Raw genomic sequence first — 25,966 nt, forward strand, 5'->3', positions numbered from 1 at the left:
GACTCCAATGCCCAGACCAAGTTCATCAGCTCAGTTAGAGACTCTGTTGGACAGCAGGGCAATCGGTACACCAACAGAAGTCCCAGTCTATCCCTGGACCACAAACTTGAATACACACATTCAAAATGGTCAGACACTTTGATATGGATCCTGGTAAGGGAGATGTTGTTCTTATAGACCACAGCCACTCCACCTTCCCTGCTCCTCAGCAGAATACTCTGGAGGGAGAAGCTGGGACCAGACTGGGCCACCAGCCTCCCCCAACCAAGTCTCTGTGATACATCCCAGGTTGGCCCCTTCATCCAGAATCAGATCATGGATGACTTTGGTTTTATTCTGGACTGATCGCTGACATTGCAAAGGAGCATGGTGAGGCTCTGTGGGTGGTTGGCACTGCTCCGCAAGGTCAAAGAGCTGGCAGGACAGCCAGAAGTGGAAACAGCGATGAAGTTTCTGGAGTCCCTTCCCCTGCAATGACCAACTGACATGCCAACGTTACTTCTGTTCCCCAACAACACCGGAATAGCCACCCCATAATATGCAAATACCCATCTCCAGACAAACACAGGCACATTAAAACTAAACTCACCCAGGATTTAAAACAGAAGCTGAATTAAAATACCCCCCACTAAGAATCCAGGGCCAGACAGCCTGGCCCTCACCCTTGTTATCCCCTGAAGTGGCTCCCCAAAGGGGTGACTCCCTTTGGTGTTACCCTGCTGTTGGTTGGCCTGCCACCACAGGCAGCATTCGTATAAAAGGCCCAGAGCTGGTTGGGCAGGTGGTACCAGGAACTGCTGAGTCGCTCACCCTTGGCCCCAGTCCTGCACACACTCCCTACAGATGTTCAGCAGGGGCAGCAGGCTGCTGTCCCACAGGGTAAGCAAGGAGCAGGCAGGTAGCAGCAGAAGGAGCAAACAGCATACACACACAGGCTCTCATCCTGGGCAGCACTGAATGGGAGGTAGATGGTCTCTTCCCTTCCTCTGCTGGATGTCGTTAGGCAATTCAGATTATCACCCCTTACACTCAATAATGCACAAGCCAAGATCATGTCAGCTCATCCTCGAGAGATGCTGTGGCTGATGCGCTCATGCCACATCCCTGACATGATTGCATGTTGGGGATTGTTCATCTGAACTGGCCCTTTGATTGGAAACCAGATAGGCGACTGAGACAGAATCTTGTTACTGCTGACTGCAGTTAACATGTAACATTTAACCATGGCAAAGGCAGGCAGGATAAATCTGTACTGGATGGGGAAGGGTTAGGAGGAGGAAAATAAGTGATCTTACAGCCCACTCACAATCTGTTAATCATATCTAAGAGACTGGGAGCATTAAATCGGCACTTGCACAAAGTCAGCAAAATATTTTTTTAAAAGTTTTTTCCTCACTATCAATAAAAGGGAATATTTATCAGTGCTTCCTGCTCCAATTGATATGCAGCTCATGTTGTGATCTCTTTGCCCCCTCCTTTCATTGTATGGGAAAGCATCACTCATAATTCGGATAATTGTTATTCTATTTTTTCTTTCCTAAGAATTTGATTCTTGTGGAATAAAACAAAATCGAAATAATCATAAGGTTGTAGGAAAAGGAAGAACGGTTTTGGTCACTGCATGCAATTCTTAGGTTCCTTAAAAGCACCCAAGAGAGAATGGAAGTGGGGGAAAACCCAAATTCAAACATAATCATCATCAGCCAATTTGCCTCTGTGACATATTGAGAGAAACTAGTGGTGTAGCAAGGTATGAAGAGGGTGGGGCCCATGTTCAATAACTGAACATTGGGACCTCCCTTTTTTGCAGCGCTGTAGGTGCTACAGTCCGCCTGCCTCCCTTCCTCCACCTATCACTCCACCTCTTCCTCCTCCTCCTGGAGCCATTTCCCAGCCTATGGATATGGGGGGGGGGCAGGGCTGGGGGAGCTCCCTGCCTATCCTTGTCAGCACTGGCCAAGCTGATGAGGGCTAATGACATCAGTATCCCCCCAGCCCTGATCCTGTGTGTGAGGAATAGTGGTAGCAGCAGCAACAAGAGGGTGGCAGATTAGGGGCTCTTGGCAGTCCCTCTTTCCGAGGTGGCCTGTGGCAGCCCATGTTCTTGGAATACAGCTACTCAATTACAGTTATAAGATAGACAAACCACCAGAGTTGGTGCTCTGAGATGAATGCTCTAAATAGTGTTTTGGTCCTATGACATTTTTAGCTTAGGTAATGAAAAATGAGGCAAAACTGCAACACTTTCCCCTAAACTTTTTAATAAAGCAAGCATCCCACTATCTCTGAAGCTCAATCCAGTAAGAGCTATAAATAAAAATAAGTAATTATGCTTTATGAATTATCTAAATGAGAACAGAAAACTCTAGTTCCTCATATATAATGAAACTTACAGCCAACTCTCCCTATTCCATAACCATAACATGGTTCACTGAATTCAAATATTAAGTATTGGGAAAGGAAAATCTCACATTGATTTACTGGAAATAAATGTATTTTGTTATAGTTGCTGTATCTTTAGAGATAATGTGCCTAGATATGTCTATGGATCATTATGAAAGCCATAAAATCTATTAATTTAATACACACTGGAGGGCAACTATTAAAGAAATTTGCACCAGTACAGCAAATGCCATGCTATATCCAACTTTCGAATAGATGTGTGCAATTTGGACAAGATGGATGCTACAGGAATAAGAAACAGATTTGCCTTGTTTTTCATGTTTCCATACTTCTCTGTCACATCAAAATTAGTATGATTATCACTCAAGGTGTGATAATTCAGGTCACAATACAGAGACAAATTGAGTATGTGAAAGGTTCACTTTTGATTTAGTGGAGATGTTTCAGGAAAAAGTGCAAATGCCTCACAGTTAGCGATATTGCTAAAGATGATCATTATTTGGTTTGAAAAACTTGTTCAAGTCATAATGCTTGGCGACAGAATGAAGTGAGTGCAGACTTCCAGGAAGGCGTCCTAGGACATGAAGTTCCCAGGGTACCGGAGGTCCATACTAAAGCCTCATGACCCAGTAAAGTTAGATTTCCCAGGATTCCTGGCACTTGGGATGCTGCCATTTCAAAACACAAAGGAGAGAAGGAAGGGGCCTCCAATGAGATCTTGCCATTACCATTAATGCCAGGTAAGTGGGAGGGAAAGAAGGTAATGGGGAAGAGTGTTGGAGGCTTACAGAGGATTGGGAGATATATATTTTGATCCCATTATGATCCCAATAATATCTTCAAAAGTGCAACTACCCAAAGCTTAGAATTTATTATTATTACATTTTATATCCCACTCTTCCTCCAAGGAGCCCAGAGCGGTGTACTACATACTTAAGTTTCTCCTCACAACAACCCTGTGAAGTAGGTTAGGCTGAGAGAGAAGTGACGGGTCCAGAGTCACCCAGCAAGTCTCATGGCTGAATGGGGATTTGAACTCGGGTCTCCCCAGTCCTAGTCCAGCACTCTAACCACTACACCATGCTGGATCACACCACGATGTGACAGAAATGAACTGTGTGTGTGTGTGGTGGAGCTCAAGCTATTTTCTGATTCCTGGGAAATTGCTCAGCTTGGTGAGCCCAATTTCAATCTGAGCTGAGAACTTCTCCACTACTGCTTGCAATTCTGATTCTCCTCCGCCATATCTTTGTCCTGTCAAAGGGACAGTCATAGGATCTTCAGTTTTCTGAGAGATCACATCCCCTGCAATCCTCCTCCTCTAAGCTCTCAGAGCTTAATAGCCCCTTTAATGTTGTCATAGTTTATCTTATCATAGCAATCATCTGATCATCAGGTCCAAAGGGCATGTCAGGAACTTGACAAGCCAGCTATAAGAGCTCTGAATAGGCCCATGAAAGTTGGGGCTCCCTAAGTTCCTAAGAAGCTGCTCCTGTTTGTGAGAAAGCTGTGCAGGTTGGTTATGGAAACCATCCTTGAGCTTGAGACTTCTATAAAACAAGTCTACCCAGCAAGAGTATAGTTAAGGCTGTATGAACTCTGTGCTTTTTTTTTTTAACCCAACCCAATAAAAAACACATCAGCTGAATTCTGCAGCTTCTGTAAATTACACACACTAAGCATATTTTTGAATAATTTCTTTGCATAATTTATCCTGCTTTTGCTAGTCATGGGTTACAACAGGGAGCTATGCAGGGCTCTACATCATCACCCCCAAGATTAGTGTAATCAGCCAGCCCTCCAAGTGCTGAGATTTGGCAAACACTTCCCACACATTCTAGCATATTTTTGTAATCCTGATGACTGGAAGCTTTCCTTTTCTTTGTAATGGAAGCAGAGATTCTCCGGAAGCTGAGCTTTCCCAGTATCACATTCTGTGCTTTTTCTGCACTTCCGCAGACTTGGAGCATCCACTCAGCCCTGGGAACAAACCCACGTTTCACCGAAGTCAGCTGGAAGGATCCAACAGATTTTAACTAGCTGCACTGCACCCAAAATCCAGCTACGAACAAATGGTGGTCTGCTGCATTGCAGATGGCATTTAGTCATAAAATTTATAGTAGAGCTACTAAAGGATGCAAAACCCTAAGGTTTAAGCAGCAGACCAAGGAGAAATAGTATGAATGCTTACCTAGAAATGACACACAGACTTTGCAGAAAGTATGAAACTGGAACTTGCTGGCAGCCTCCAGAAGGGTTTTGGCGTTGGCGGAATCTATTACTAAGGAACCTGTATAAACAAACTCCAGCAGTAATTCCAGGACGTCCGCTGTGAGGTTTGATAATTCCAACTCCAGCTTCTCACCGCTTCGGCTACTGTCCCGGGATGACCTAGCAACAGCAGACAACGACATTCTTACAGGACATTAACAATCCCCCAATAGTTGTCACTTACTGATGGCTAGGAAAGCATATTACAATTCACTGACATAGTTTATTTTTGCTTAAGAATTGAAAAATACTGTATCTTTAAAAACAACAACAAATGAACTTAAAATACTTTATTACTGGATCTGAAAGGGAAAAGTCTCACACACAGAAAAACAGTTTTATTGCTACTCTGCATATTCATGCAAAAAGAAATTGCAAACCAAACCAAATTCTTTTTTAAAAAAGTAAGAAGAAGAATGAGCCAACATTAATGAAAATGTGGAATAGGATTAACATCTGAAGGGAAGCAATACATTTTTAAGTTTACATTCTACGCCTTTTTGTCTTTGGAGAGCAAAACGAAGAGGGAGAAAATAAGCCTCCTGCTTTTCATAAGAAAAGGTCATCTGTTTTTTTCATGGCTACATTCTTTGTGAAGTACATTGAATTAAATGTATCTTAAGAAGCCACTCAAAAGACCTTTTCTACAGCCAATGTCATAGAATAAAGAAACAATACTTAAGTGGTTCGTCACTTGATACAGACAATAATTTACCAACCCTGCTCAAACCATACAATATTTCTGTGCATATTTGTCCTAAAAATATATTGTTCCCCTTTTAGGCACTAGGGAAAAAAGAAAAGAAAAAGGAAGGAAACCCCTCATGGCATTGCTTTGAAAACTGAATACAAGACGAGATAGACAGACAAAATGGTTAGAGCAAAGGAGGGAAGGGAGGGGGTGGAAGAACAACCACCAGCTCTGCCACAAGTAGCCAGCAGCCATCCTCTCGAAGTTTCATGACTGTGGCCTACTGGTTTTTCCTGCATAAAGTGCTAAACAATGTGGTGATCAAAAATATTGCCTGCATTTGAAGTGTGCATTAGTGCTTGTGAAACTATCAGACAAAAAAAAATGGGTGGGGGGTGGGCCCAGTTCTTAATGGCTGGCACATGGTACAGCTGCAAAACACTCAAGTTGGGTTATACCTGAAAGGCAAAAATAAAATTCATTTTGGTAATGTCAAGAAAAGGGGAGGAAAGTCTGTTAGTGTAGGAGAGCAAATGCTTTTTAAATGGTTAGAGCCATCAGCACCTTCTCACAGAAGCGTTAATTGCTCTAGTGTACTTAGAAGTCCAGTTAGTTCACCACTGAAACCCATGTCGGAATTAGCACCAGAATTGTGTGTGTCTTAGTGTCCCCGTAAACTCTTTATAAAAGGGCCAAGAGAGACCAAAGTCAGCCTTGAAGAGAAGCAGAGCATATGTGGCAACTTCACAAATTTTAAGGCTTAGCATGCCAAGCAACATCTACCAGCTTATCTCCTTCTAAATCTGGGATGAGATGACAAAATATACAGAAACATAAATCTTCTGCTAGGGGTATTGCTTTTTATTCCCCACTTCCCAATTCCAACTGCTTTTTCTCTGCCTGTCGCTTGACTCAAAACAATGACACAAAAATATGGTACGTATGCAGCTTTCCCCACATGGTTAATATACGTCTGGTTGGTTATGGTTTAGTGAGTCTCTGTTAAGCCTCTGGTCCGGCAGAAGTTTAAACATCACCCTGAGATGACACAATTAATCCTATTCATTTCAATTATTAATTATAATCCTATTAATGTTTGATAAAGCTAAGCAAACAGACAAGTATTTGTGGGTTCACAACTATTACATGATTTTATATGTGTACAGGTTTCCTCAGACAGTGATGCCATATTTTATAAATAGAATAATATCCATTAGCATCAAACAAGGCACCAGATTATTTGCATACTGTATAGAGTTACTGTTTAGGTAATGGTGCTCTGATGCTACCCAAATTTCCAAAGGCTATATGGATCACAGGTGTCTTAAGGTTAAATTAAGATGACTCCTTTACCATCTTTCTCAATATGTTGCAATATTGCAATATTCAAGCTGTTGCAGTACTCAAGCTGTTGCAATATCTTCATGATAAGATTGCCCACTGTCCAGCAAAACAAACAAACAAACAAACAAACAAACAAACAAACAAACAAACAAATCCCTGGCATTAAATGTTCTAATTTGTGAGGTACTTGCACCAGTGTGCCTGAACTTTCTATGCATGCTGGATCAAATTACCTCCTACTATGAGTACACCTACCTTTTCTTCACAAACAGCCTAGTCTCCTAGAGAACAGGAACAATTTACGTTGAGCCGGACTACCTCATAGGTATTACACCCTTGTTGCAACAAGAACCATGTTGAACTGGGGATGCTCCATTACATTGGATTTCTAATAAGCAACACTCAACCTTTTCCCATAACCAACAGCTTAAAGATGGAAAGCCCCATATAGGGGAAACTCTTCTTCTTTGTACCTTACTTTTCCTTACTATTACCTCATATACCCAACATGTTCTTGTTCATCCCATCATATGCTGAACAGAATTGCTGATGTAGCAAGGATAGTGGTAAACTGGATGATTTCAAGTTGGTAATCCTGCTTTGTGATGTAGACAGCATTGTTTTGCCTGCACTAAGCTGAGAGAGCAATCATCTGCACAAGTCACAGGAAGTCAAGGGTGGACCAAGGATTTGAGCCAAGAGCCTTCCCAATGATGCTTTGACCTAGACCAACATGAAGGTTGCAAGTGGCTAACCTAATTTAGGTTAAAAGCCCACTCTGCAAGTAGCTAACATTTTAAAGCTTCTTCAAAAGGCAGTAGAGCAAACAGCAACAAGAAACTGCTATCAGCTTTAGCCACCACGACCATTTAGAAAACACCAATATTAGAGACAACTCCACCCTGTTATTGTTCTTCGAAATAATTAAGTGATAATCTCTTCTCCTTTGTAATACACTGAGCTACAAATGGCTGCAGCAATTGATTAAAACACCAAAACAGAGCTAAGGTGTTTAATCAATCACAAAAGCCTCTTATGGAGAGCATAATACCCAGTAGAGATTATTGATGTTACACAACCCGCCAGAAAAGAAAAAGAAAATTGTACCCTTTACTTCTTCTGTGACAGTTTGATATTGGCAAGTCGCTACAACTGGGATGTTCATGCAGCATACAGATCACGGCCAGCATTTAGATGCGTCATTTGGATCTGAATACTGAAAGCGAGTCTGGCTCAGCCAATAAAATAAAAATAAACATACACTACACAGGACAAGTAGGGCTTCCATGTGATGAACTGGCTTGTACAGATTTAGACAAATCAGAAGCCAGGTGGATTACTGGTTGAAATGGCTTGCAAAAGAATGAATTTTCAAAGGATCAGATAAGTTGTGTGTATGTGAACAAGCTACCGGGATTGGAGACGCACAGCATTACAACTAGGTAAAACTGTGATTTGCAAGCCAAATTAAGAAAGAATGTGGTAAAAAGAGTATTTTCTATCAAGACATATAACTGCTGAATCCACATGGGCTCCAAATGTCTTAAGTTCTGTACAGCACTATCTGTTCATGAATGTTCACATGAATGCACTGGAGGTATGTTCTCCTCTGAGGAGCAGTGCATGAACCTCAAACAACAGAGAGAGAGAGAGAGAGAGAGAGAGAGAGAGAGAGAGAGAATGCACACGATCCATGGGCATGCAGGGCGGAAGGCAGGGTCCAACTCACCCCTCCCACAGATGACAGTGTGCCTCCTTTTTGGGTGTGCTACCACTCGCCCACACGATCCATGCTGCTTGGAGCAGCGTGGATCTCCTGAGACCGGGATGCTGCGTCCCAGCCTCCGGGTATCCCCAGAATTCACTGCACAACGAGCGCGGTACATTGGGGGATACACCCCCATGAGACAGGCACTCTAGGCGCCCATCTCTGTATGTGATTGGGCTGCAACAGGATCCCAGGATCCCACTTGTGCCCTTGACCTCGGCTAAAAGCTGGGGTTCGAAGTTGGGTTTGGCTGAGCAGGAGCATTAGGATCCATGCAGATCCTGGCACTTCACACGAACAGCCTAGCCCAGGCTAGTCTGCTTGTGAGAACAGCCTGAATATATTATTGCCAAGTAACTGTTTTAGTGTCCCTGGAGTACAGGGTTCTGTCTGAAATACAGAGATCCCTACATGTGCCTGACTCACCTCTTCATGAACAGCAGTGAGGACTGCAGAGGAAGCTCCGAGCTCCATTCTCTTCATTCAGGGAGAAGTGGGAAGGCAGCCATACACTCTTTCCAGATGCTTATTTCACTCCATATGAAATGCACCTATTTCACTCCATATGAAATGCACCTCACATACATTTTTCAGAGGGGATGCAGGAGATTCAGATGACTTCTCCTATCCTAGACAGTCTAATATGGGAAAATCATTCCAGACATCTTATCCCAGCCAGCACAACTGCTGTGAGAACTGCATTTTCTTAATTTTCAAACTGCATCTTGCTATTTCTGGAAAAATACAATTTTCACAGCCACTTATGCTTTCAGTTCTCTCCTCATCCCATTCCTCCTCAGTGGAAACACTTAGGAACGAAGAGGGAGGGTTTCCATTGCTAAAAAACCTCTGGCTCCTTGCAGTTCCCTCACAATCTACTTTCCTTCCCTGGCCCCTTCCAGACTGCAGCTGCAGCCTTCTTCAGTCATCCCATCCCTCTTGGATAGGGAGAGGCTGGAGTTGCATAGGCAGAACTGGATCAAGCGGCAGCTGCTGAGAAATGCAGAGGACATTATTCCAGATTACCTGAGCAAATGAGCCAAGCCCATAGGGATACAGTAAACCTTGGTATGAGAACTCGTTGTAACAGCCAATTCTCATACCAAGGTTTACTGTTCAAGCCCACCACCCGCTATTACAGACTCAGATTTGTGGATCCCACCTGCCATATGTTATAGTTCCTTTGTGTTGTGCACCCACTGACACACAGGTGCACTCCAGACATGCACCTCTCTACCCACTTGGAGATTTAATGTCTAGAGACTCTGAAGGGAGCTGAATCCCGAAGCAAGGCAACTCCAGCAATTCACATGAAAACAATTAACAAGGCATCCCTGACAGGAAAAAATAGGGACAGTGATTAACCAGGGATAGATTCCAGAAAAATAAGAACTGTCCCTGGTAAATAGGGACAGTTGGAATCTTTGCAATAAATTTAAGTTCACCACATTAAAATTATAGATAACAAAGGAACATAGGAAGCTGTCTTATACAGAGTCAGACCACTGGCTCATCTAGCATGTATTGTCTACACTGACTATCAGAGGCTCTCTGGAGTCTCTTTGGAGTTTCAGACAGGAGTCTCTCTCAGCCCTTCTTGGAGATGCCAAGGAAGCAGATGCTCTATCACTGAACTATGGCTCCATCCCTTATGGGGAATATCTTACAGCAGACAGTGTCCATATGTAGTCACCCATCCAAATGGGAACCAGGGTGGACCCTGCTTAACAAAAGGGACAATTCATGTCCGCTACTGCAAGACTAGCTTTCTTCCCCTTAACATAAGCAGAAACAAAGTGCTCAAGTACAAAAATCTCCAAATCTTAAACGTGTGTGTGCTGATTTTATATGTCCCTGAACACTGGCACAGACATTGGCACAGACATGCTTTATAAGTCAGGTGGGTACTTAAATGTGAACAGCTGATCAGTTTTGCTCTTTCCCTTAAAAGTTTAAATGGAATGATGTCATTTATTGGCCTTGTAATCACTGCTCACATTATAAAGGTCAAACATTTCACACTGTGGCAGGAAATCGATAATTTCTCCAACAACCCAGGGGAAAAGAAAGTTTTGCCTCTCAAGAATAATGTGCAATAATAAACAATTTTAGTCTTTGCTTTATCAGGCTAGCAATCTTGGAGAACGGCTGCCGCGGAAAGCTGGTGAAGCCTGATAGATAAGCTCATTAAAATTAGGAAGTGATTTAGAACGGGACTCAAGATTTATCAGGAGCTAAACAGCTACATGGTTTGTTTAGGTCAGTGTTGAAACAAGCTAGGAGGGGAGCTTTTGAACAGCTCATTTTCCGGGGCTGTCAGATAATTCTTTCAGAATTAGACAGCACACAGTCTACAGTGGGGTGAGACAGACAGACCTACAGTACTCCTAGCCAGGGCATAGTATATTTCTGCTCTAGGGCAGAGTTTTACCTATATAAAGAACATGAAACATTTAAAATAATTTTGGGCATGGTTTTGTTTGACTAAAAATCAATCTATTTGAATATGACTTGTCCCCTTATTTTTGCCATTGTTTCAATTTAATTTAGAATGCCATTGTATGAATTTAGTTTACAATGACATGCAAATGCCCCCTTTTTTGTGCATGCTCCCAGAGGGACAGGGGTGTTAGTCTGCCTCAGCAAACACTAAGAGTCTTGTAGCACCTTAAAGACTAATTTTAAGGTGCCATAAGAGAATCTTCTTGTTCCTGTGCAAAGGAAGGGTCATTTGTAAACCGAATCCACAAGATCAGAAGTGGTATGCTTTCCTCATTTTCCTTTTATCAGCTTATTTGAAGATAAAAGAACAAAAATTTTCAGAGATGGGGAGAGAAAGAAGATTTAGATAAGGACCTAACAAAATGTTTTTGCCAACACTCTTAAGTTATTGGCATTAGTTTGTATTTGACATTACTTTTGGGATCTTAACCAGGAACACATTTTGATGACTGATGAAGGTAAAATGGTCTTCTGCATCATCCCCCAGAAATCACCACTACAACTTTTGTTGGACAATTTGTTTCTTCCTGCGCTTACTTTCTTACCAAGATACTCCAACAGTTAAAGCTTTCCTTGAAGCAATTCCTATTATTGCTCCATATGATAAAGTCTCAACAAGATTATCCCATTTGAAAGCTAGCGGAAGCTGCTTTACGAGGAACTAATTCATCAACTTATGGACAATGCTTCTTTCACTATCTCCTGGAATAACTTCTGGGTTTTTTTGCCATGGCTACGCTACACTGGCCTCATTAAACCTGCTCACCATCTTTATTTTGCCTGATTAACTGCCTGATCATCTTTTGAAGGTTGGCCACATTCTCACTCAGATTCACAATACTAGTTACATGCCTGAGTTATATTAACAAGCCAAAACAAACTCAGGATGTTCAAAATGAAACCATATGTACAGAAGAAGTGTGAATAACGTGAAATGTAAAAACCCTGTAACGAAGAACAGTTGGTCCAACATCATTCAATACTGACACATCAGTAATCTGTAAGAGGCATCTTCTAGATGTGGAGCAAAGCAGCATGTTTCCACAGATGTAACCTCAAAACCATACCTCAAAATAAAATTATTGTAATACTATCTGGGAATATAATTGGCCAACACATTGGCTTGGCTGTAAGTTCTAAAATGGTTGCTTTATTTCAGTTCGGAATGTTAAGCTGAAGTCTAGTTACCTATTGAAATCTATTCTAAGTGACTGAGGTTCACATTTTAAAGCTGTTTCATTTCAAATGGCTGAGTCTCAGCAGCTCCAACCATTCTAAAACCCTTATCTGGTTTATATCAGTTTAAACTTGTCTGAATTTGGTTTGATCTGTCTGGAACTAGTTAGACGGTGTCTGAAATGCTGTAGTTGGCTAGACTATAATTCAGACTTCTGTACCAGACAGATACCTGTGTGAAGAGCAAAGGGCAATACAGGCAGAAACATATGGCCGATCTCTCTGTTTGCTATTTCCCCTCAGATGATATCCATCTCATGACTCAGCTTCTTGCCATTAGCTTAACTTCAGAGTTCCTGATGTGGTGGCTTGAAAGTAAGGTTTTGCCATAAAATTATACTTTATCTTGCAAATAAAAGCTTTTTTGTTTTTTGTTCTTGGTCATGGACCCAAATAAAGTTGTTACTGTTACTACTACTACTTACTACTATTACTACTGGGCTGCTCAACTTTGTCTCTTCTGCAGATGCTGGCCTACAATTCCTATGATCCCTGGCTATTGGCCATTGTGGCTGGAGTTTATGGGAGATGTAGTTCAAACACAATGGGTGGGTGGGTAGCACTAAGTTGAGCAAGCCTGTACTGGTGCATATACTAGCCGGTCTGCCATTTGTGGCATCTGAACAGATTGAAAGCAAGAAGACTGGGCAGACTGAAACCAACTGATGAAAAGCTTCCGTAACTGGTTGTCTGGAAGTTATCCTAATTTGTCCCAGGCAACCAGGCAAACAGCTATTTACAAGCCTGAGCTACAGGCATATAGGTCACCATGCTATATAATTTCAGGACAACCAAAAGAGTCTAGATACCTATTGTCCTTTCAGACATTTTTAAGAACAGCATAGTGTCTCTCTATGCCATTCTGGTTCTAGACCAAAAGTGGGCATCCAAATCTTTATTACAACAGTCTTGACTTGTCACTCCAAGTCAAGGGCCTCTGTATAATCCTCCTCATCCTTCATTGCCATGGTGAATTCCATTAACAGACTGGAGGTGGGCACTGTACGGCTTCTCCAAAGTGCTGCCTCTTCTTCATTCCTGTATCAGCTAATTGAAACTCCAAGCATCTGCCCCATTCCAAGAATGACTCTGTGATCTGTTGGGTCACACTGGCGTGGCTTCCTGCTGAGGGATATAGCGATCTGGAGGATAAATATTTAGGTTCTTGGCCCACTTTATTCAAAAGTAACATTTGCTACCTAGAGCAATGGGATAAATAAAATAAAATACATTGCTTTCCTTCTCTGGATATTTTGTTTGGATCTAATGGATGCAGGAAATCCAAGATTTGAAAAAAAGCAGATGAAGATCTGAAGCGGAGATGAAGTCCCACTTCTATCCCACCCCACCGGCTCCTTTTATTTCTGTCAGATTGTTGTGGTTGGCAAACACAGTACACTACTTGGCAGCTGCAGCTTCTTATGAGGCTTGCAGGTCTGTTAGTAAAATGCACTCACATTAAATAATTGTTTACAGGGAAATAGTAATCCTCAAAGAATTGAAAATTAGAGGCATAAAAGAACAAAGTGAATTTTAAACTGCCTTTTTTTTTCATTTTTCATCCTCTATTCATTTTTAACCCCCTTGCATGCTTGTTTATCATGGGATCAACAACAGATATACAGTGTTCATCTAGAACTCACTCCTAGCTATAAGCAGATATTAAGGCCGTTCACACAACCTTCTGCTGGCCTGGGGAGGGCGGCCGGCGGGGAGGGGGAGAGCACCTACCTTCCTCTTAAGACGATCCATGACCGGCGCTACTGTGAGCCATGCAGCATTTTGGAGGCCAGGAAAATGCATCCTGGCTTCCAGATATCCCACAGTGCACCGCACAGAAGTGTGATGCATTGAGGGATCCCCCTGTGAGTCAGGTGCTCCGGGCCCCCACTCTTCACACAGCAGGGACCTGGGTAAAAGGGCACACTTGCATCTTTTAACCCAGGTAAAAGCCTGGGGTAAATTCCTGGATTACCCAGGGAGGCAGCTCTGGGATTGGCCTCGATCCCGACGCTTCACACAAATCACCCTAGCCAGGTAGGGCTGCCCAAGCCTGAGTTGAGCTGCTCGTGTGAAAAGCCTCATTAGAAAACATGGAAAACATTCCATGTCCATGAGCTTTATTTAGAATTTTAATATGCTCATGGGACACATATAAAGGCAGAAGAATCACATACAAAACAATGCATTTTCACAACACACATTATATGCAACATACATATAACATAGTGAAGTGCTTACAGCTGTGCGGTAATCAGTCTAGTAACTAAGGACCCTTCTACAGCAATATCATTGTAGTATGAATGCCATAAGGCATGAATGTTCAATTATTAGGTGGGGGTTTTTCTTGGTCAAAAGCAATAGATATTATATCTACTACTCTTCTAGAATTATATTATAGTTTTAAAACAATCTTTATTTAGATTTTAAGACAGCAATGGCTGATTATGTTACTCCGTATTACTACTCTGGAGTTACACTAAAGGACTACTTAATTTCAATAGGACTTGATTTAGGTAGTTTAGTCAGGATGTCAGCCACTGTTTTCAAAAGAAATGCTAGGTATTATTTCTATTCCACTACATTATTTAGTAAAAACAAAACAAAACTGATCAATCATGACAAAGTCCTATATTTAATAATAGTTCTGTGAATTTGTCAAATGCACTTCACACATCCAAGCACAAAATTCAATTTCGTTTCTGTGTTGTAGATTTCTTTCCTTGCACCAGAAGGTGAGGATTTGGGAGGTCTAGGTTAACATACTGGATGGGTGACTATTTTGGCCTATGTTGACATCTGCTCAGCTCCGAGAAGATTAATGTTTCATTGGTGCAAATCCATGCACTGGATATTCATTGTCAATCTATTATCCACCCATTGTCATTGCCACATCAGCGATAATTAGAAACCAAGGCAGGATTAACAACAAATGCTATGTTAACAAGAACTGTGGCCAGAACTAAACCAACAAAAACAAATGAGCCAACTTGCAGATATGCTTGTAACACCATTCAAAGATGGAACACAATCTAATTGCTTCATAAAAAGGCAGTTGGGACAGGCTTAGCTTGGTAGGTGAGCGGAATGCTATAGTAGCTGAGCTCACATACTGAAACACAAATCGGCTTCCCTGCTGAGACACTGGTGGGAGAGGGGAGGAAATAGGTTTAAGATGTCTGGCTTAAACCAAGTGGGAAAAGAATGAACCAGCTGTCCTTGACCTGCTACTCTCTCCTCTGAAGACTTAGGACAGAGTAAGCTCCCTCAAGATATGTCTCTGAAGGAACAAAAGAACTGCGCCAAGGAACTGTGTTGGCAGAAGCATGCATGAAAGCATTATCAGAAGCCAGCTTGCCTACTGTGCTACACAATGGCCTAGTTGGCTACAGAATGACATAAAAATTAAGCAGATAAAAGGTTCCCAAAAGCCCAAGGACTGCAGAGGACAGAGTACTAAATGCAACAGCAGAGACTGCCGTTCCCTCTCCAGACGTTAAACATTTTCCGTACTTCATTCAGGCCTGATCTCCTTTAATCATATTTACTGCACAGTAATAAAGCAAGAGCCTGGTACACAGCTGGTGTTATACGATGAGTTTCACTCGGATGTGGCAAAATGTATAGAAGACTTTGTCGCTCTGGGTTTATGTATGTCTTTAGACACTGGAGAATAGTTAACTATTTGTTCAGTTAACAGGCTGGATTTTATAAGCTCTGTTACTCTTGCATATTGTCTAAAGGGTGCGTTTTCATTATTTGCCAAGGATAGGTGTGAACTACTTTCTAGTCCTTGTATTCCCCCCCACCTTAAAATATTTATTATACACATATCTTGCTCTTATATGCTCACAGTGATTGCTAATCCAAGGGGATGATCAGATCTGCACCTGCTTAGCTTCAGTATTTCTACAGCATCATGAGGACACGCGCCAGACAATTCACTAGACCTAAATACTTGTGTGTTTATATTTTTCTGTCAGCATTAATATAGGCCACAAACAGGTTCAGGGGGAAGGAAGTACAACATAAGCATAACAGAGTCAGAACAGGATTTACACATAATTGTGCATCACTCAAGGAAATAGGCCAACTGTTTTAATAACAGGATTTTAATTACCAATAATTCAGGTTCCAGCTTTCCATAGATAATGTTTTCAGCAGAACAGGAACAGAATTTATCATAGCCTGTACAACCAAATAACCCGAGGAGCAGAATTATATGGTAAATGAAACACTGGGTTTGATATTGGAAACTAGGGATGTGTAATTTGATTCAAGGTCAAATTGATTCGGGTTCAATTGGAGGAATGGATGGAATGTTTATTTCAGTCATTGATCAGTTGAATCAGGGGCAATTCACAGATTTGACGTCAAACTGAATCACCTTCAAAATAGAGGGCTTGGTTCAGGGTTGAAGCAAAATACCCCTGATTCTATCCAAATAGATTTGGGTGATTTGAACACCATTTTGAGCCCCGTTTTGCTGACAAAATGGACCTCAGAATGGCACCTTTTTCCTGGAAGAACTGGTCTACTAACTGGGGTTGGTAGACCAGCCCTGTGCTCTGGACTTAATATGGCTGCCTGCCTCCGAGGACTGGTCTACTTGGGTAGACCAGTCCTTCGAGGTGGCCAGATGAGCTAAGTCTTGAGTTGGTCTTGCCACCTCCAACTGGTATACCAGCTCTCCCTGGAAAAACAGAAGAGCTGCTCTACCATTTGGGAATGGCGGGTAGCCCAGCCCTCTGCACTGGACTGAGCGTATCAGCCCGCCTGCTATAACATATCCTAAATATAAAATATCCTAAATTGGCTCTAGTGATTCCTGAGTTCTGTTTTGTGTTTTAATTAAACTGTTTTTTAAATTGAATTTAATTGAAAATACTAATTAAATTGTGTCTTTCTGTAGGATCTACTTGGTCCCATCATGCTAATCCATCTACCAGTTTGTGTGGCAGTGAATTCCCAATTTCCGTTGCTGGCAGTCTGAAGACCTACTGGTCAAACCCACCCCAGCTGCATATTATTATTAATAGTAAGCATAATAATAATAACCCTACATCTAAGCAGAGTATAAAAACAGTGTAGTAGATATGCGTTACTTACTTGCAATATAAACCCAAACAATAAGGGAAGGGAAAGAGTAACAAAGAGAAGTGAGATGATGAGGGAAGGAGAGGAAGACAGTTAAGACTAAGATGATATTTTCCAGCATGGTTTTAAACACAGGGAGGAGAGAAAGAATCCATTGAGTTCTGGGCAGAAGAAAGTTCCAAAGAAAGAGGACTCCCCAAGAGAAAGGGCATGGACAGGTCCTTAGTATAGACAATAGTAAAATGCACCAGAACAAAGAGAGACCAAGGGTGGAAACCTAAGATAATATTAGCACAACTACTTATAAATAAAAAACAGACGTTTCAAAGCTACCATGCCAAAGAAAATGGACTGAAAGCAACAAAGGTGCAAAAGGGCCAAAGCAAGGAGTGGAAGATGAACAGTGGAATGTAGAACAGATGCACAATAAGCAGGTGAGGACAAGAAACTGGAAGACTAGAGAGAAAAATCAGATGAAGCTTTAACCTTGCATTATCTTAGGGTAGATGGAAAGGCTTCATAAAACCTCTCAAATTATAATTTGTGTACAATATGGTAAAGAGGGGTGCCTGTGGTAAGTCATGCTTGAGCCCTACAAAAGCTACCAATATGGAGCCAGACAAAAGCATCAGTTTCAAGCAAGGCATACTTCTGAAGACATTGTAAGTGATTCCGGGCAACAGTGCTTGAACATTTTGTAGTTTCTATATTGTGCAGCTTTTGCCCTCTACCCATTTAGATTTAAGTGTCCCACATTTAGATAACTATTCCCCTTTGCCCTTACCTATCAAGTCCCCAAAGCAGCTGGGATCAGAGTGGGCCGTGAGATGCGAGTAAATATAGCTAGGTCACGTAAATCACCTTGCAAACCACTGTGTGACAGCAATGTGGCTCACTGCTGTCTAGCCAGAGCCAGAGCCAGAGCCGTGATTAGTCTGTCATTTCTCGAATAAGATCTGCAGTTCCTTCCAGAGTGAATGAAAGCCCTAAGAATGAATGATAAAGCTCCTAAGGTAGCTGAGCAACATTCATCCTGCATCCATTGCTGCAGTACTCATGAACCAGATGTCTAAGAAACCTGAGATACAGAGTGTTTTTAGAATGGTCCTGTTAACTTGCCATATTGTGTCTTGCCATATTGTGTCTTGCCATATTGTGTCTGCTGAACAGGTTAAAGTTATCTCCTTTGCCACTTCAGAGCAAATATCCAGTGTGGAACTAACAAAGTTAGTAACTGTTGCCAGGAATGTCAATCAATTAAAAGATTGTTTAAAAAGTTATCAATAAACTGATTTGGTTTTAACTGACTAGATTTTCTTGGAATTATATGCACTGTGACAGGTATTTATGTAGAAAGTGATGGTGGCTGATTTTGTGACTGGAGTTTTTTGTTTGTTTATTTAAAGGGGAGGGTTTAAAAGGGAAATTGAAATGTTTTATTATGCTACAGATGGAAAGAATTTTATGATGGTTTCTTTATCATAATGTATGCTTTTAAAAATTTTCATCCTATCTGGAAAAGAATTAATTAAAAACACTGCCTCGATTTATAACGTATCTATCTAAAATAGATATGAAAGAATCTCCATATTTGGTGTTATGTGCATATATTATATTAGGTATTTGCACTTCACAAAGTTCAGACAACTAACATTTAGGGATGTGCAGAATGTTTCAAGCATGAAACCTTTCAACTTGAAAAGGGCAGTTTCGAGTGTTTCGAGCTTGAAACAGAACACCCTTTAAATAAACACCCTGTTTCACGCTTGGAGCAGAACAACTCTGTTTCAATCAAAACATTTTGACATTCGAGGAGGTCTGTTTTTCCATTGCTGATTGGTTTTCTGGAACTGGCTTGCGATTGGCTTGCGATTGCCTTGTTTCTTGGTTGGCTTGTTATCATACAAATCACGTGTTGTCATGGTCAACTGTGTCCCCATTGGCTGGGGAGAGGGAGGGGGGAACACAAAAGGAGGGCATTTCAAATTCAGAATGTATTGAGGCAGACTGGGAGGCAGAGAGAGCCGTTATACTGTGCCCCTCTTGAAGAAGAGGATACATCAGGAGAGGAGGAAGGAAGGTTTGATTTTGTGGTTTTCTTTTCTCAGCACTGAGTATAATAGGCAGTGCTGCTATAACTATTTGGTTTTGTTTGATCTCAGACTGACAAATGTAGAACTTGGATGCCTGCCTTCTTTGAGTTGTGGTTTGGTTGGTTGTGAGATAGTGTTGTGGAGCAAAATGGACAGTGGCAGTTCTTTCTCTCTCTCTCTCTCTCTGTGTAATATTTCTTGGTGATTGCTGTGATGAGCTCCATGTCTGGCCTAACTTGTGCTTCACTCACTGCTCTGCAATCTGCATTACAAGGTGTTATATTCAGTCAAAATGTGGCTGAAGTTGCTCTAGTTGAGTTTATGGCTATGGAAAGGGTGCTGCTGTGGCAGCTGTGGCAATGCTAGGAAGTAAGGAGTTATAATTGTGTGAGAGAGAGCAACTTGTGCCAATGATGTTACTGTAGCACAGGCAATGTGGCTGGCAATGGATTCTGTGTCCGTGATTTTTTGGGGGGCCATTTTTGGACTGTGTTTGAAATATGTGTTCTGTGTTAGGAGGGACAGATTCCCCTTTACTATGTGCTTCTGCAGTATTTTTCAAGGCAGGGTTGCAAAATGCAATGCAAAATTTGTGTGTGCACTGTGTGAGTGCAATTTGTTCCAGCCATAGAAAACAATGGGGAATTTGAAACACGTCATTGTTCCCCATGGATAGCTCCTAGGGACACCAAAGTGGGTTGTGTGATAGGGCATGGATCCTATGGGGGTTTGGGGGAAAGGTTAGAAATTTGTTTAAAAGCACCCATTGGCCCATTTCTTGTGTGAGGGTTGGGTAGTAGGTAGCACCCATCATGGCCTGCCACCCAACCCACTTTGGTGTCCCTAGGAGCTACCCATGGGGAACAATGGGCTGTTTTGCATTTCCCCATTGTTCCCTATGGCTGAAACACTAGAAATGTTTCAGGTTTGTTTCATCAAAACAACTGATAGGACCGGTTGTTTCTATGGAATGTTTTAGCCACGTGCATTTTGTTTCAAGCTTGAAACAGAATGCAAAATCTGTTTAGTGCACATCCCTACTAACAATTTTGTTGCTACTAAAAAACAAAACAAAAAACAACCCTCACCTGAAGATGCTATAATGCACAGGAATTCTAGGGTGCCCACAGGATTCTTGCAAGTGTGGCAGCTTCTCTATTTTCTTTAATTAAAAAGGGGATCCGACCAATATAGGAACTCCATGTGTGCATTGTAGCACCCAGGAAACTTTGGACTGGGATTGTGACTTTCAGTTACAGTACCATCAGTGCTGAAAACCTTTCTGGGTGTGTAGCTTTCCTTAACATTAGTTTTAAAACCTTAAATCCTATTATGGTTTTCAGGCATACAGCTAGCATGGTCCAGTGGAAAAATCAGGTTAACAATAGAGTCAGCAGGGGAGATTCAAATCTCTCCATAGCTTTCAGGCCTATATGGCCAGTGAATTGCAGGGTCGAACCAATGAAATAAAAAAGGTCACCTGCCATTCTCTCCTCTTACCCTACATGGAAAGTGTGAAAACCCTTTTGGAATTCTCTGCTCAGTTCATATGGAATCGAAGGCATTTGTAGTCTACGAAAACATGTTTCGCAGGAGTCTGGTAGCCGCATGACATCAAACCCAAAAGCCAGCTAACACGTTAAGATGAGATACGTGCTACTGCTTAATAAAAAAAAGTGCAAGTCTCCAAAAAAAGGACCTATAAGAGCATGGAGCTATTTTCCATAGTAGTATTTCATTGACTTAGGTATGAGAAAAGGCAACCTGTGCATTCCTTGAAATTCTTTCCCAGCTGCAAATGAATAGTACACTTTGTTCTTTCCATAAAGCCACCAGACCATCCCCAAGATTTTATAAATGATTTAACAGACTATTGCCGTTATTCTTTTGGCTGCAGAATCCGCCTCACTCAGATCACAACTGGAGAACATATAACCTCATTTCTCTTTCCCTTCTGAATGGAGCAGTGCAAGGATTGCTTCACAATCCACCCTGTTTATCTGATTGTGCCCCAAGGAGGCACAGTATGAATATTTGACCTACTTTCATTTTTGAAGTTAAAAGAAGCCCTCAGCTGCAATGTTATTGATAAGCAGAATGACTTAACGCCTGGCTTTCTTAGCTTCCTATCTCCTTAAAGTGAATCTTCTCCCCTTCATAACTGTAGAAAGTCAGTGACATCCTCACCAATGTCAGTGGGCTCTCAGCAAATCTGCAAACATAGAACAAAAAGTAGGACTTAGCTCTATGAGTTACAATTATTTCTGTCTTAGTTTTTCCAAGCACTGACCATTTTTCCAAGTACTAAAAAAAGATGTACCTACAGCTGAAGTTCCACCTGATTTCTCAAATAAAATAACCAAGGAATACAAAGAAGAAGAAACAATTTGGCCCAAACCCATTCCCTTCTACTGTCTTTGCTTGATGTAGGCATTGTGTGTACACAAGCCCTACTCTCTCATTTAGGCCACATTAAAAGGGCAACCCAGAGAATAAAAAGAGAAACAACATAACTTCATTTTTTTCTGAATGACCTCTTTCAATACCCCCCAACCCCTTCTTAAACATACCTAAGCCAACTCCAAGCTTTGCTAGTATTCCAGGTCCAAATACTGGTGTTTTTTACCCACAAGGAATGTGAATGTTTCCATTTAGCTTACTACTGACATTAAAAACTAATACCAACACAAACAAGGACAAGCCAAGGTTTGGAAAATAGACATTCCATTACTATGAAGGGAAGACACAAGGACATGAACTGGATGTGAAACTTGAGTAAACCTGTCAAATATATGAGGGGAAAGGAATTTAGGAAGGACTGATATAACCCTTCTTTGGGGCTTAGAAGTCTAATTAATGATGTTCTAGCAATGCCAGATTTGGATATACGAAGTTCATGAATGATTAATACTGGCACTATTATTCAGAAAAATACTATGAGGTCAGATACTATGATCCGCAGATGCTATGAGGTCAAATACTAGGAACATAGGAACATAGGAAGCTGCCATGTACTGAGTCAGACCATCGGTCTATCTAACTCAGTATTATCTTCACAGACTGGCAGCGGCTTCTCCAAGGTTGCAGGCAGGAATCTCTCTCAGCCCTATCTTGGAGATGCCAGGGAGGGAACTTGAAACCTTCTGCTCTTCCCAGAGCAGATTCATCCCGAGGGGAATATCTTGCAGTGCTCACACATCAAGTCTCCCATTCATATGCAACCAGGGCAGACCCTGCTTAGCTATGGGGACAAGGCATGCTTGCTACCACAAGACCAGCTCTCCTCTCTATGAGGTCATAGTATGAGGTCATACTATGAGTTTAAAATACTACTGTATGAGGTCTTTCACATGACTTCTCCAGGGAGGGAGGACGGGCTGCAGGGAAGGCAGGAGCATGCTTGCCTTCCCCGGCAGATGATAAGCCACGGTCCTCCTCTCTGCCGCACCATGCTCCCACATGAGCAGTGGTGCCGCGGAGGGAGACCCTGGGAACGGGAGGACTTCCCTCCTCTCACATCCCAGGGTGTCCCGGGGCACGACTGTAGCGGCTGCTCTCGTCAGAGCAGCTGCCATGCTTGGTCCAGCTGTGCCTTCCCTCTGGCTCACTCTTGGAAATGGCAGCAGGCCGGCGGGAAGCTGTTTAATCCGTCAGCAGTCACCCAGATGATTGCTGGCTGAGGTTAAAAAGTGGGGCTTGGCCCTTCACACACGCAGTCTAACCCAGGCTGGGCTGCCCTAGCCTGGGTTAGGCTGCAAGTGGGAATACCCTTTATGCCATCTATATGGCACTAAGAGCAGAACTAAGTTTGTGTTGGCAAACTTGAGTTCCCAATCCTCATCCTAAAGTGAATGCAGCATAGGGAGAGCATTTTCAAGCGAGAAACAATGCTTAACCCGCCCACTGCTTTTGTCCCAATGTTTTATCTTCCTTTCTCCCCCAGTTGGGCTCCAATCCATAACTGGGGATAAAACAGCCCTGAGGAGGAGTTGCAGTGAAAGGGTTAAATGCATTCCCTTTTCTCTGTTGCTTCTCTCTCTCTCTCAAAAAAAAAAAAAAAACAACAACAACAAAAAAAACTTCCCCCAACCCTGCATTCATGTTACTCCAGAGGTGTATCTAGGGAAAATAGCGCCTAGGGCAAACACTGAAATTGCGCCCCCTGTCCAAGCACCTGAGACCCATCTTTCAGATAACTTTACCATAATATCAGCTGAAAAATACAAGTCAAGCTCGTTAATCTTTTAATATTTCAAAAACTATTTAGCAGTGGACTTAGCCAGACCAAAAAATGCTGGAAAACTACAAATTTCAGTATGCGGGGCCTCATGAAATACCCAAATACTATGTGGAGGTGTACTTGGAAAACTAAACAGAAGTGCCTGTCTAATTCTCTACTATGCATTGTAGCATCACCATTACATAAGTTTTAAAAATCAATGGAGAATTTGACTTTTCCCAGATACTCTGGAAATAATTAAAGGATATGCAGAGTAAACTGTGTCACTGCTTGGAATATATTCTAGTCTTTCAGAAAGACAGTTAAAATGAGAGAAAGAAAGCAAGAAACTCCCAGTGGGCCTTAATATTAAGGGTTTCACACCGATTCAAAGACAAACTCACCATTAATAGCCATATTAGCAAGACATCACATTTAACTCACTTATCACAAGAAGCAAAGTAAGAGCAAATGAATACAATCCTAGCTCTTAAGCGTCAGCTCAGTATTCACAAGCCCTGATTCTCTGTACATAGTGCCAATCTGAATATGTTTACAGTGTCTTATATTATATTATTATTATTATTATTTTTACCCGTAGACCCTTTGGGGGGCTTCCTAAAGGCTGGGGGGGGTTGCAAAGGTTCCCCCTCACCTTGCTGGCCTCTAGGGCCTCGCAGGGACCATTTGAGCATGTGCAGTGGCCGTTTTTAAAAATAATCTTTTTTTTTTAAAAAAGGCCACTGAAAACAAAATGGCTACCGCACATGCTCAAATGGCCTCTGCAAAGCCTGGCATGACCTAGAGCCTCACAGAGGCCATTTGAGCATGCACGGTGGCCATTTTGTTTTTGGCAGCCATTTTTTTTTTAAAAATAATTTTACAAAATGGCGCCCCCTTCAAGTGGCGCCCGGGGCACGTGCCCTGCCTGCTCTACTCCTAGATATGCCCCTGTGTTACTCAACAAACTTGTACTTGGGAGCCTGTGTTTGCTGACATAACGAGGCTGGTCTCTTAGAAAACAATCTAAAGGAGCCTAGCCCGCTTTCCAGCCGTTGTGAGAACCCATGGGCTCGCGGAAGAGCCCAGTGGTTCAGCGGTGGCTAGCCGACCTAAATGCCCCCCCCCCATGAAGTTAGCGGGGTGAGTGCTCTGCTAACCTGTTTTGGTGATTGTGTGCCGTGGCACGAGTTGACCCCCAATAAGGAGTCTACAACAAGCTTCCTGGCATCAGGGGTCTCCCCAGAATGCTCTGCGCACTCGCACGGGGCATGCTGGGACTTCCAGGGCCAGGCAGCCTCCGATCCCTGCGGCCCCAACCGGCTCTGTGACAGAGCCGGTAATCGTGTGGGCAGCTGACCCAGCCGCCCAGGGAGGGTGAAGTGCTCATGATGTGCAGAGAGAGTGGGCCAAGCCTGTTCTCCCCACCAAATCCTCCTCGGCTCTCCACACTGCTCGTGTGGAGAGCCTCAATGTGTAGCTCTAGCCTAATAGCAACAGTTGAAGCAGTTGGGTGCAAAGGTGCTTAAGCCTTTCCCCACTCACCATTTATCCACTTCAAATTGCCCTCAAGCATTTTTTCCTCTGCTGAGGTTCCAAAAGTGTGTTTACCATTTCACACATACCTTTGGAACCCTGCAGAGGGTAAAAACAGCTGAGGGAGCAACCAGAGCACAGAAATGGTGATCAAGGAAGGGGATAAGCATTCCCCTGAAACCACCTCCTGAACTTGTTTTTCGTTTTAAAAACTGCATTTTTAAATGGGGCTTAGTTGCCCATCTGTTAAATTAATAATCAAAATGGCAGAACAAGTACTTTGGTAATCATATGCATTCACCACTGCACATATATACATTTGGAAGGGGTCATATCCCATTGGTGGGATGGATACATTTGGAAGGGGTCATATCTCATTGCAGGGGATGGATCAGGGATGCTTTTGCATGTAGAAGGTCCCAGGTTCAATCCTTGGCATTCCCAGTTAAAAGAATCTCAGGAAGCAGGGATAGGAGAGATCTCATAAGGTAGTCTTATGTATTCTATAGGGCTGATTCTGTTTCCTCTGACTATATATGCTATTGTATAATACACTGTTCTTACATCAGAAATGGTAAGGGCAAGGGCAATGTCATAATACCATCATGCCAGTCAAGGAGACTTTTCTTGTCTATAACTTCCACAGAACAATTTTAAGCTATGCTTGACAATTTAGTTCCTCACTTAAATAAAATAAACACGGAAAGCCTACAGCCTTCTTTTGCAGTGTTACTGTAAAGATCATTTAAAGGTTCTCACTTATTTAACTTTAAAAACAACAACCCAAAGCTGCTTTATATAAAAGT

At 42.2% G+C, this 25,966-nt stretch overlaps 1 protein-coding gene across 8 annotated transcripts in view; it reads right to left on the minus strand.

Moving 5' to 3' along the window:
- Positions 1–25,966, minus strand: part of KLHL29 (kelch like family member 29) — a 594,606-nt gene that overhangs the window by 109,753 nt on the left and 458,887 nt on the right. For all 8 annotated transcript variants that reach the window (XM_053285144.1, XM_053285141.1, XM_053285142.1 and 5 more), the window contains one exon: positions 4,595–4,794. In XM_053285144.1, the coding sequence (XP_053141119.1) occupies positions 4,595–4,794 (200 nt within the window). The remainder of the gene's footprint in view (positions 1–4,594; positions 4,795–25,966) is intronic.

Source organism: Hemicordylus capensis, chromosome 1 (genome assembly GCF_027244095.1).
Source record: "Hemicordylus capensis ecotype Gifberg chromosome 1, rHemCap1.1.pri, whole genome shotgun sequence".
In the NCBI taxonomy this organism is placed as follows: Eukaryota; Metazoa; Chordata; class Lepidosauria; order Squamata; family Cordylidae; genus Hemicordylus; species Hemicordylus capensis.